Below are 12885 nucleotides of genomic sequence, written 5' to 3' on the forward strand. Positions count from 1 at the left end.
CTCTGTTACAACTCAATTGCATTTATTTATTTTTACCAAGTAATTATTTTAAATTTCAACCTCATTTTGGCATGTTTGACATCAAGGCATGTCGTGACTCATTACAGTTTTAAGATAATCATCCAATATATCAGACTTTTTTTCCAGGAAATAAAATCCCTTTATAGAGTTTGCCATTACAATCCAGCTCTATGTCTGAGTCACAGATGTGGATTTGCTATCCAGCTGTGCTCAGTAGTATCAGGTCAGTGAATCAAGCTAAGATCTATGATGTCCGCAGAGCATGTTCTTGAAAATTCGACGAAGGTAAATCTGCCACATTCACTTTCTAATTATCTGCTGACATTGAAATTCCAAATTAGAATTCAGGAGAAAGAAGTCCACTCAAAGAGCTAGGGGAGGAGGGGGAGAAAGGCTGATGGTATGACCTCCAAATGAAAGATTATTATCCCACTGATGGGATATGAGTTTACCTGGTGTTTGTACCACCTGACTGTGTGATCGAGCATGTGCATGCGTCTGATTGAGCCCAGGCACTAAATCCTTGAAAATGATTGTGACACCCTAACCCAACCGTATTCTCCAGCACTCTGCAATGTTTCCTATTTGTTTTAACCTGTAGGAAGAAGGAGGATTTGCAGATGATAGTGCCATTTCTAATCTGCTTTGGGTAAGCCTGACTCTAACATAGGTGTCCTCTAGATTATAGCCACAGTTCGACCTCGCCATGTGTAATCTTCATCACTGGTGTTTCCCTTTTAAGCCCTCGCTGTTTGGTTCCTTACCCCCAGACAAGATGCCACCTCTATCCAGAGAAGGGAGCTATCCTGTCTCTTTAATTTTTTTTTAATCATATAATGACAAACTTTAAAGACTTTAAGGAAGAGATTTTACGTTAAATGCTGAAACTGTCGATGAAAGTCACGGTTCCCTCTCAGTAACTGAATATCATAGAAATTGCAGTAATCTTGTCATTACCTCATGTAATTACTGCACAGAACTGACTTGGGTATATTTACTGTGCGTGTGTGGATTTCTGTTAGCACTCTAAGAAAACAAACAAATAGGAAGGACTCTCTTGAAAAGAGAACTGAAATTGCAATGAGTAAATTAACATCCTGGTCGAGAAATCTTGTTTTTATCTCTACTCCTCCCCTCCCAGCTCTGATACACCTTCTCTTTTCACCTCTAATCCTCTTGCTTTGCTCTATAGGAACCTGTATATGCTTCTACTTATTCTCCTGCTATACCTGCTGCCCATAAACACCTGTCTTTTGTATCTATTAATCAGGTGAGGAAAAGCCTACACATTTTAAGCCTCATTGCAATTTCTGAGCAGTAGGGAAGAACTTGTTTCATTTGGGGAAGTAACTCCTTTGCTGCATTTCAGTGCGTGTTGTGTGTGTGTGTGTGTGTGTGTGTGTGTGTGTGTGTGTGTGTGATCAGTTCTCATAAATTTAGAGCTAGTCACACACATCACATCCATGGGTCAGACTTTTAGGTAGACTTGATGGCATTCATTCACTGAATGAATCGTGAAACGGGTTTAAGAGGAAAATTTCCCCCTTTTAATGTCCAATCTTCATATCCTAAGGTAAGTCAGGAGCCCAAGGAATACGCCAGAGTGTTCCTGCTCCCACTTGGGAACAGTGCTATCTTGCTAAGCTTGATAAAGGAAGATGTGGAGATGTGGTGGAGGCAGTTGGGTGTGGACGGGCCAGAGAGGAAGATACAGAAAGGAAGAGGCTATTCAGACAGGAGCTGCTTGCAGTGATTTACTGAGATGAGAAACCACAGACCTCCTGCCCCTTACGCTCTGTCTTCACTGTACCTCATCTGAACCCCACCCCAGAAAGGAGACCTGGCTTGGGCAGAATCATTCCGTTGGTGCATAACACATGATCCTTGTTAAAACTCAAAGTACCAGTGGTTGTTTTTTATTCCCCTTGGAATGTCCCTGGGGTCAAAATAGCTATGAGAAGTGCCTGCATCCACTTTGTCATGAATCCCAGATGCTAGCCTCTCTCCTTCTGAGGGACCTTAACCTAGTCATTTCCCTCTGAGGGCGTCTGTCTCCTCATCAGAACTGGGACTTTCTTACCTCTAAGATGTCGTCTAACTAAAAATTTCATGACTATACTGTTCCTTTAGGATGAGTGGTGACAAAACAGGTCTTTGAGGAAGACACTGAGACCTTATTTCAAATATGAAACTGACAGAGTCCTATCAGAGCGAGGTGTCTGCTGGGCCCTCCTACCTCACCTTATATCTTCACAGTGGAAACCCCCCTCTTCCTCACTCTCCTGCATTCCTCTGAAGTTAGGAATGCTGGTCTGTGAGAGCCCAGCCCCACACAGACATCAGGGTCAGCCCCCAAAAACAGGCTGAAATCTGGAGCAAACCTGCTGTTCTATCACCGAGGGGGTGGGGATGGGTTGTTTCTTCTAAATAAGTCATACTAAACTTGAAAAGAAAAGATATATTATTGAACTGTTTAAATATAAATTATATTTATTATATATATATGCACATACATACATATTTTTTAATAAACTTTATTTTTTTAAAGGAGTTTTAGGTTCACAGCAAAATTGAGCCAAAAGTATAGAGATTTCCTGTATATCTTCTGCCCTCCCGCCCCCCCACCCCCACATACACACACACATAGCCTTCCCCACTATCAACATCCCACACCAGAGTGGTACATTTGTTAAACGTGTTGAACCTGCATTGACACATCATTAGTGCCCAATGTCCATAGTTTACATTTGGGTTCACTCTTGGTGCATAGTCTCTGGATTTTGACAAATGTATAATGACATGTATCCATCATTATAGTATCATATAGACTAGTTTCACTGCCCTAAAAACCCCCTGCACTCCATCTATTTATACCTCCCACCCTCGAATCCTTGGCAGTTTCTTTATTGTCTCCATGATTTTGTCTCTTCCAGAAGGTCATATAGTTGGGATCATGCAGCATGTAGCCTTTTCAGATGAGCTTCTTTCACTGTGTCATGTGCATTTAAGATGCCTCCCTGTCTTTTCATGGCTCGATAGCTTCTTTCTTTTTAGTGCTGAATAATATTCTCTCTCTGGTTATGCCACAGTTTGTTTGTTTGTTTGTTTTAAAAATATGGAACACTTCATGAATCTGCATGTCATTCTTGTGCAAGGGGCCATGCTGATCTTCTCCATATCATTCCAATTTTAGTATACGTGCTGCCAAAGGAAGCACATACCACAGTTGATTTATCCATTTGCTTACCGAAGAGCATCTTGGTTGCTTCCAATTTTTGGCAATTACAAATAAAGTTGCTATAAATATCCATCTGCAGGTTTTTGTGTAGACATTTTCAACTCATTTGGGTATCAAGCAGCACAGTTGCTGGATCATATGTTAAGACTCCTCTTAGTTTTGTAAGAAACTGCCAAACTGTCTTGCAAAGTGGCTGTACCAAAGTTTGCATTCCCACCAGCAAAAAATAAGAGTGCCTGTTGCTGCATATCCTCACCAACATTTGGTGTTGTCAGTGTTCTGGACTTTGGCTGTTCTAATGGGTGTATAGTGGTATCTCATTGTTGTCTGAATTTGCAGTTCTCTAATGACTTTTGAGGTGGAGCACCTGTTCATATGCTTGTTTGCCACACATATATGTTCTTTGTTGAGATGTCTGTTCAGATCTTTGTCCATTTTTCAGTTGGTTGGTTGTTTTCTTATTGATGAGTTTTAAGAGTTCTTTGTATATTTTGGATAACATTCCTCTATCAGGTGTGTCCTTTGCAAATATTTTCTCAGTCTGTGTCTTGTCTTCTCATTCTCTTGACAGTGCTTTCACAGAGCAAAGGCTTTTTTATTTCAATGAATTTCAGTTTACCAGTTCTTTCTTTCATTAGTGTTGTACCTAAAAAGTCATCATTGAATTCACAGTAATCTAGATTTTTCTTCCATGCTATCTTATATAAATTTTATAGTTTGACATTTTACATTTAGACTTATGATCCATCTTGAGTTAATTTTTGTGGAGGGTGTAAATTCTGTATCTAGATTTTCTTTTTCCCTCAGGAAGTGGATATCTAGTTGTTCCAGCACCATTTGTTGAAAAGACGTCTTAAGTTCACTGTATTGCCTTGGACCTTTCAAAGTTAGTTGAGTATATTTGTATGAGTGTATTTCTAGGGTCTCTATTCTGTTCTATTGATCTACTGATCTGTTGTTTTTTTTTTTTCCTCAGTAATACCACACTGTCTTGATTATTATAGCTTTATAGTAAGTCTTAAAGTCAGGTAGTGTCAGTCCTCCAATTTCGTTCTTCTCCTTTGTTATTGCGTTGGCTGTTCTGAGTCTTTCCCCCTCTCCATATAAACTTTAGAATTAGTTCATCAGTATCCACAAAGTAATTTGCTGAGATTTTGATTGAAATTGCACCAGATCTGTAGATCAAGTTGGAAAGAACTGGCATCTTGACAATATTGCAGCTTCCAATCCATGAACATGGAATATCTCTCCATGCATTTTTAAGTTTAAAGAAAAATACCACGTACGAGAGGTAGTTTATGTTTCATCACTTCAGAATTAAAATAGCCTTAAAATTCTGTATTTTTATATCTTGACAACTTTCTCAGATAAACATTTTATATACCAGCCTTTGTAGCACTACCTCATCAGTGTTCTTGGAGACTTCTTACCTCCCACAGACCTGGTATCTGTGTTCACTAATGCAGAGGCTCAGAAAAGAAAATAGAGTGTTACAACAGCATACATGTTCTGTCTAAATGGACCGTTTGTCCCTTTGTTGGGCTTTCACGTGCATTTCCTTCTTCCTCACATGCCTCACAACTGTACCAGAAGAAGATTTCCCTGTATTCCTCTCCCTTCATCTGAGTTGCTGGTAGATGGTGGCAAGACAATGGTTAGTTGGAGGTCTAAGCCTAGTTGGGATCTTTCTCCATGTTTTGTTCAAGCCATTGAAGGCTGTGTGCGCTGACGAGGGACTGAAATCACTGAAGCAGGGGGCGAAGCCACAATTCTTTAACAGTACACAGAATTCTAAAAAAAAAAAAAAAAAGTAAGTAGTACTGATTTGTCACTTTATTTCTACTACTTAATCTGTGCTCTTATAATTTCTTTAGTTTAACTAGATGTGAATAAGATAAAAATTTAAAAACCAGATCACAGTATTTTCTATCCATGAAGCTCTCCAGTTGTGGAAGAATTTTACCCTTAAATCTGTACTAATCCTAGGAAAACATGTTAGATTTGCTCACTCTTCTTGTATCACCTCTCTGTGTCAGCAACATGTGGGAAGAGTTGCAGTATGCATTCTCAGTAGGTATACAGAAGCAAACCCATCAGTAATGATGCAGTGACATGAAAACATTCTTGCAGATTGATCCTTTGCCTAACTTCAAACTGTGTCCTACCAAGTCCCTGCCATCCCTAAGACCTGCCTTCCTTCCCAGCTGTCCAGCTGTTTTCACTTGTTTCACTGCCTTCTACACACACACACACACACACACACGCACATGCTCACACACGCACACAGGTACACGCAGATGCTTATTCCTTCCCTTCACTGTTTCCATCTCTCTGTACCACATTCATGGGATCTGCATTTGAAAGAGTGGAGGACAGATAGAGTAGGGCCTCTATTCATATTCTGTCCCAACTCTCTTACTACTCCAGTCAATCCTAAATATCATCAGCTAAACCTAGACAAGCCTGGAAAATGGCACAATACTTATTATAATATATACCACGTCCTTCTCTAAACAAGGAAAGAAAAACTTAGAAGGGAAAAACAAGACAAGACAATAATGAAATGGAAAGCTAAAAAAAAGTCAATGGACAAAGATGTGTGTCTTGTTCTCACATTTTGAGTTCAAAAGTTTAATAGCAGCTTGTGAGAAATTGTATTAATCTTCTCAGGGGATAAATAAGCTGTATATTTCTTACCCCACTAGAGAGCCATCTGAAGTCAGATGACAAAGATCTGGCAAACTACTGGAAGCTTCTAACAGCTGTATCATTCCTGGGCTCGTAGCTTCCATGTTCCTGCAGGAGCTCCTGGGGAATCTGAGTGCTTTGGGAAATGGAGTTGTAGATTCGGGGATGCCATTTTTTTGAGTCATGAACCACACCCCGCCACCACACCTGGGACTTTGGAGATGTGTTACCAAGTTCGGCAGAACTAATGATGTCTGGATCTTTGGAGAAGAAAACTTTCTTGGCACTTCAGATATTTTTCAAAATGTTTTAAGCCAAGTGCTACACTGATTTGATTAAAATTCACTCCTGAAACTTCATTTTCAAAGAAAATGTATTATCTTTTTTTGAATTTTGATGAGGTCTTCCTGGCAAGTCAATCTCAGAGTTTATTTAATAAGAGTATTTGATTCAGAGAATTACTTGGAATTAGGGTCATCTCACCAGTCTTAAGTGGAAAAGTGAAGGAAAAGGGTTTTTAACTTTGGGATAATATTTTATTTTGATAAAATTTAAAATTTACCAAAAAAGGGCCCATGATAGGGCTCTCTCATATACCCTTTACCAAAGCCACCAACTGTTAGCATTCGCTCGCCGCCCCCACCCCGTCTCCTCTCTTCCCTCCACCCCGTCCCCTGCCACCGCTGCTGACTTCCCCCTTCCCCTTCTGTCTCATATACACATACATGATATACATGGTTGGGGCTACCCTAACAGAATGCCATAGACTGAGTGGCTTATAAACAACAGAAATTGATCTCTCACAGTTCCGGAGGCTGAAAGTTCAAGATCAGGCTGCCAGTAGATTCTGTGTCTGGTGAGAGCCTGCTTGCTCTTTGTTGATGCTCGCTGCATCCTCACATGATGACTGTCCTCACATGGTGGGACGCGCAGGGGAGCCTTCTGGGGTGTCCTTTATAAGGGTGTTACTCCTCTTCAGGAGGGCTCCACCTTCCTGACCTAATACCTCCCAAAGGCCTCACCTCCTAAGACATCACACTGGGGATGAAGTTTCAACATACGTAATTTGGGGCACACAAACATTCGGTCAAGCTCGCTTCCGTAACCACGATACAGCAATGAAGATGAGGCAATGTAACACTGATGCAGTGTTTAATCCATAGCCCATTTCCAGCTGTGTCTGTTCCCCTCCAGTCCTTTCTAGCCCCCACTGTCCCTTCAGGAAAAGAGTTTTTAACCTAATTTAAATTACCAAACATCTCAAAATCAATTCTGGCTGTGTTGCTCCGTAGAAGAATTCTGTAAAGGATTCATGAACTAGATGATGGAGAAGTCCATGTTCATGGCTTAACCCAAATGTGGCCCATGCAGATATGTTTTATGCCCATCTCTCCTGGAAAGGAAAGAAAGAACCCTCTCCTGTATCACCTTCCATCATTCCAGTGCTTTAGGAAGATGAACTTTGCCAATCTCTACTTTCTTGCTGAATGAATCTAGAAGAGTTTTCTTCTGTTGGTCAGTTAAGGGAAGTCAGGGAAGTCATGGACTTCCCCTCAGGGCTCTCCTGGTTTTCTGACTTTGGTCAGTGGAAGGTCTATGATTACATGGACCTTTGTTGCTTCTTATCCAAGGAAAAACTCCTAACAAGGGAAGAAGAGCTGGGGAACCTGCCAGAAGAGGTTAAGGCAAGCCCCAGCAGGAATGGCCCACCTCAGGTCTGAGAAGGCGCTGAGGTTAAAGCCAAAGCACAGAGCCAGGAGGCCACACCAGCTTTAGGGCCCCTGTCATAGAAGGAACCTTGCGGTGGGCAGCAGAGCGAGCGAGGGAAGTTCCTTCTGCTCTGGGGAGGAGGCTTTTCCTCTCTTCCTTCTTCAGCGCTCACTCCCACAGCACCTGGCCCTGCCTCTCTTCCTGTCCCATGCTCCCTGCCACTTGATAAATTTTAAATTTTATCAAAATAAAAAATTATCAAAAAATTTAAAAGCCCCTTTCTTTCATTTCCCCCTCATGATTTGTGCCTAATTTGACCCTAATTCCAAGGAACTCTGAGAGGGGTTGGTAATGAGAGGAGGGACAGCATGGAGGAGGAGGGAAAGCAAACTCTGTCCTACCAGCGTTGAGGGCCTCCCGCCCTGGTGTCGCCCGCCACGTCATCCACACTCTGTCCCTGGCACGCCCCTTCCCCTCCGCTGCACTCCATCCTCCACCTCTTCCTGCACCTCCTCCTCTCACCTCAGCCCAGTCCCGTCCTCACTCCTCCCCTCTCCTCCCTTCCCTCAATCCCCAAAGCCTCTTCCTCCCAGGCCAAATGAATTCACCAAGGCCTTGGAAACTGAAGAGGCAGGTATCTCCAGAACCCCATTAGAAGCTTCTGAAAGCAGCTTTTAGGTAGAGATGTTAGTCTGTATGTAGGTTACGTCCATAGCACGATTCATCCTCAGTGTCAGGCACACTGTGACCCAGACGCCCCTTTTGGGGGCTGACCTGCTTCCCTAACTGCCCACGTAACAGAGTTGTCTGGGAGAAAGCATGTTGAGTTCCAGAAAACCTTCTTGTAGCACACCTTATTCCTATACTCAGCTTTCTCTCTTTTATACTTGACCGTGGTCCTCGTGAACGGATGTGGGTAAGATTTTCTGGATTGACCATGTCTTTTGTGAGAATAGATGGATAAAATTTCCTAATCAGCTGAGTTTAGCTAGCTCAGTAAAACTGAGCAACTTTTAAATTGATGGCATGAAGAGAGTGTCTCTTTTTGTTTATTTGTACAAGGTATCATTTTGGTGTTCCAGTATTCCAAACAAATGAGTGAAAAAAAAAAATCAAAGTTTTAACCTAAAGTTTCAGTGTTGTTGATGGTGATCTCTCACCCAAGCTGGAAGTTAGGTTGCCAAACCTATCTCAGCTAGAACGGTTACGGACATTTTTGGACAGTGTAGCGCTCCTGTTTGTTTGCCTGCTCTTCGGCTCACAGAATGCTGCATGCTGAAATTCACAGCTCTGTCCTTTCCCTGTCCCGTTTTCTCCTTGGCACACTTCGTAAACAGCGGGTCACAGAAAGTCGAGAGAGCCAGATGACTATTGAAGAGAGGAAGCACCTCATCACTGTAAGAGAAGAAGCCTGGAAGACAAGAGGCAAAGGAGCGGCCAATGACTCCACCCAGTTTACAGTGGCTGGCAGAATGGTGAAGAAAGGTTAGAATGTGTGTGTGTGCATGCATGGGCTCGTGGGAACAGGTGTGCGGGCGGGGGGGGCACACGCTCTGTTGCCCGTGGAGGGGAGGGTGGCACGTGATAACTCAATTTAAAAAATCAAGCCATGGTCTTTTTTAGTTTTTACTCTTATTGAAGTTGTGTAAACGTTTTCTGGCTAGATTTTGTGAGCTATTCCTACTGAAAACCTTTTCTTCCTAAATAGCATCATCTTTATGTAGGAAGTATAATTCAGTTAGTCACATTTCAAAATTTAGCCATTTGAAAGTTGAGCGCAGGTTTCAAAAAGCAATTGCAAATCATCTAACGAATCTTAGTCCTTTCCCATAATTGCTTTTAAATTATTTTCATTTTCTTGCCATCTGGCAATCAGTTAACCCAAATAAGCCTTTGTCAATGAAGAACGAGTTTATGTCTTCTCTTTTTTAGAGTAATTTCTAGGTCCCTTTCCATCAAACCAGAGTTCGCCGGCTTGCAAAGCCCTAGTTTCAGATCGGTTTTAATAGGTGTTTAAAAGATGTATGCCATTCTGAGGAAGTGGGATTCCCTGCAGACGGTCACCTCTTTGCCGCTGAGTTCTTAGAATTGATTTGAAGTCAGTATTGAAAGATTTATGAAATTGACCGATGCCTCACATGGTCAGTGAAGTCACTTTATGCCTCACGTGGTCAGTAAATCTGTGAGGCTCCCTATCTGGTGGGAAATGGTTAAAATCTGGGGTCCCTTCATCACCTATCTGCATATACCTTCATTTTCTAAGGTATTGTTTAAAAACAAATTTCCTGACTTGGTGATAAAAGCGCTCACACGCACTTAGAGCTAACGTACGTTGTCATCAGCTTTCTCAGTTCATGCTTCTCTTTCCTGGAAACCTTTCAGAATCCTCACTTATAAATAGTGCCTAACTCACTGTAGGCGCATAATAAATATTTGCAGAAGGAAGGGCAGGGAAACCCTGAATTGTGATTAACTCAAATCTTGGTGGAAGAAAACAGAAGACAATTTGCTCCTACCGAACGAGGTAGTCATTGCGTATTTTCTTCATCAGATCACAGACCTGTATACTCATGTTAAACGACTTTGGCCTGAGCCCCATCCCTGTGTTAACAAAAGCAGACCCTGAGGCCCATGCTGGTTAAGAACTCAAGCTGGGAACTTGAACCAGAGTTCTGATCTTCCAACTTTTAGCCTGGACTTTCATCCCGATAACTTTTTACTTTGGTTTCTTTCTTCCTCTTCCATCTTAAAAATTACCGTTTATTTGTAAGCAGGCCCTTATTACCAAATACACTGCCCTTGTGCATAGTGATGTCAGGCGAAGTGGATTTGCTCTCATGCCAGTTTGGAGAACAAGGTTAGAGAAGTTCTTATCCCTTAGCGCAGGAGTTTGCTTTCACATTTCTTGAACAAATCCAGGATCTTTATTTAACAGGTGCTATATGGCTTGCTCAGGAAATAATTTTCTTGTACTTTTAATCTAATGAAAAAACTGTATCCTGTTTTTCTAATATTTTTTACCACATGTTTCACTGGAATCATCAGCTCTTTCTGATCTGCAGTCATATGGCATCCAGTGTGCTACACTCACACACTGCAGAATAAAATAGCCCCTTCGCCACAGCTACAGAGACTTCTCAGCTCAGCGGGTTGCTGCATATCAGTGAGTTGCTGAGAGGTGTGCTGTACCCTGATTTTCATTCCCTCACTCCAGAAGACTCTCTTCTCCCCTCGCTTTGTTAAGACGTTTTGATGTTCCTAGACTGTACCTAACAATTGGTACTCTAGTTCCTGTGGTATTCTATGATTCTCTGAAAGGAAAGTGCTCAAAATACGCCTTTGAATAAGAGAGCTATGAAAATGTCTCTGAAGAGACATAACCAGGTGACTGGTTATTGCAGGTAGAATCACTGAGAAGAGGTATGGGGAGTGCTTTGTTTAACAGTGTCCTGTCATTTAAATTTATATGCCCTCCCCCATTAGGGAGAAACCCTTGCCTATAGTTGGGAAAGGGATGTCCCACCTGCAGGAGCTCTTGCGTGTGTTGCTGCCTGAAGGGGCAGCAGGGGGCGCCCCGACGGTCCGGAGGGCCAGTTCCCTGAGCTCTACCTCCTTTTAGTAGGTGATGATTTACGGTACCTGTACTGCCTGTGATACCAAATTTTACTTTATTATCTTCCAAGAAAGTTTGCTTTCTCACCGATAGAAACCTTTTGTGGGTTTGGTAACTGAAATAAATGTTTTAATTTTTATAGACATCATCAGGCAAATATATGTACCTATTAAGAAATACTTCTAGAATAGCACCTAAAACTGAAGTTTTAAACCACATTTCAGTATTTTTCTTTAAAAGTTTTATGCTATTATACATCCCTCTCCAGCTAACGGAAGGAGCAGAGCGATTCATTCATTTATTTTTCCTAGCGAGCAGTAGTGAGTTACATGTTCTGCAAATGCTGTTCTTTGAGGGATATGCATAAAGTGGCAATGTCATCTAATGATTTCACATCTATTACAAATGAATACAAAGAACATTAACATCTCATCTTGTTCTTTGTAAATGCACTAAACACTTTTCTTTGCAATCCCTTCTACGTAGGTGAGGGAAAAAGTACTCATCTTTGTCTTTATTAAGGTTTCTTGTTCCAACCAGATACCCTCTCTATGCTGGAATGCCTTTCTTTCATGTGTCCCTAACCTTTATACTTTTAAAAGATCCCCACCCCCCCCACCCCCGCTTCTTGTTAAATGTATGTGAAAGCATATTGCTAGTTCCCAGCCACACCTGAGATGGATACAACCCTTCAGCAATCATAGATCAATTTAACTGTATCCTCTTTTTTGTCTTTCTTCTAAAAGGTTAGTACTCCTTAGGCTGTTACTCAATAAAATCACACTCTGCTTGGGGCACCTGGGTGGTTCAGTCGTTAAGCATCTGCCTTTGGCTCAGGTCATGATCCCAGGGTCCTGGGATCGAGCCCCGCATCGGGCTCCCTGCTCAGCGGGAAACCTGCTACTCCCTCTCCCACTCCCCCTGCTTCTGTTCCTTCTCTCGCTGTCTCTGTCAAATAAATAAATAAAATCTTAAAAAAAATCACACTCTGCTTGATGTCCCCAAAGGCCAAACTGCCCCTACCTTGTCTCAGCCTGCAGGAGGACCCCAGTGCCAGGGGCCACTTGGCAGCTGGTGTGACACGGCCCATTCTCCACTTCCTCTGTGGGACGTGGTGCAAAATACTTTCTCTTGACCTACCTCCACCACCCTAAAAGGCCTTCAGGACTCACAACTCCATGTGTTCAAGTATATTCTGATGCCTTACACACTCTTCTATTCCATTTACGTGTTATGGGCACGTTTCCTCACCTGTCTCCATGGTTCATTTTGGAGTGGCAGCTTCACTGCCATTTCAGCTACTGTAGTCCTTAGAAACTACAAAACTGTGTCTACATCTGCAGTTGTCCTACATAGCCACAGTACCTGCCGGATGTACGTCATGTTCACACGCACGCATGCGTGTAAAGTCTATACGTTGTAAGGTCTACGTTGGGACTGATGGAGATCCAGCAGGGTCCTGGGAATCTCCAGAAATGATCCTGAGATACTAACTAGCTTCTTTGATGTTCTGCAGGTTTGGCGTCACCCACAGCCATAACTCCAGTAGCGTCTCCTATTTGCAGTAAAACAAGGGGCACCACACCAGTTTCTAAACCCTTGGAAGGTAAGTCAC

The 12885-nt window shown here is 42.2% G+C and overlaps 1 protein-coding gene and 1 non-coding gene across 7 annotated transcripts in view; one reads left to right on the forward strand and one right to left on the reverse strand.

Moving 5' to 3' along the window:
- SVIL (supervillin) overlaps positions 1-12885 on the forward strand; it is a 227787-nt gene that overhangs the window by 184062 nt on the left and 30840 nt on the right. For 4 of the 6 annotated variants that reach the window (XM_078075317.1, XM_078075319.1, XM_078075320.1 and 1 more), the window contains 3 exons: positions 623-670; positions 8995-9142; positions 12787-12876. In XM_078075317.1, the coding sequence (XP_077931443.1) occupies positions 623-670; positions 8995-9142; positions 12787-12876 (286 nt within the window). The remainder of the gene's footprint in view (positions 1-622; positions 671-8994; positions 9143-12786; positions 12877-12885) is intronic. The other 2 variants (XM_078075322.1, XM_078075321.1) reach the window with 1 other exon arrangement.
- Positions 3131-3238, reverse strand: LOC118540491 (U6 spliceosomal RNA). Its single transcript, XR_004919672.1, has one exon. It is a non-coding gene; the product is annotated as a U6 spliceosomal RNA (small nuclear RNA).

The sequence above is a fragment of the Halichoerus grypus genome, chromosome 6 (genome assembly GCF_964656455.1).
Source record: "Halichoerus grypus chromosome 6, mHalGry1.hap1.1, whole genome shotgun sequence".
Classification (NCBI taxonomy): domain Eukaryota; kingdom Metazoa; phylum Chordata; class Mammalia; order Carnivora; family Phocidae; genus Halichoerus; species Halichoerus grypus.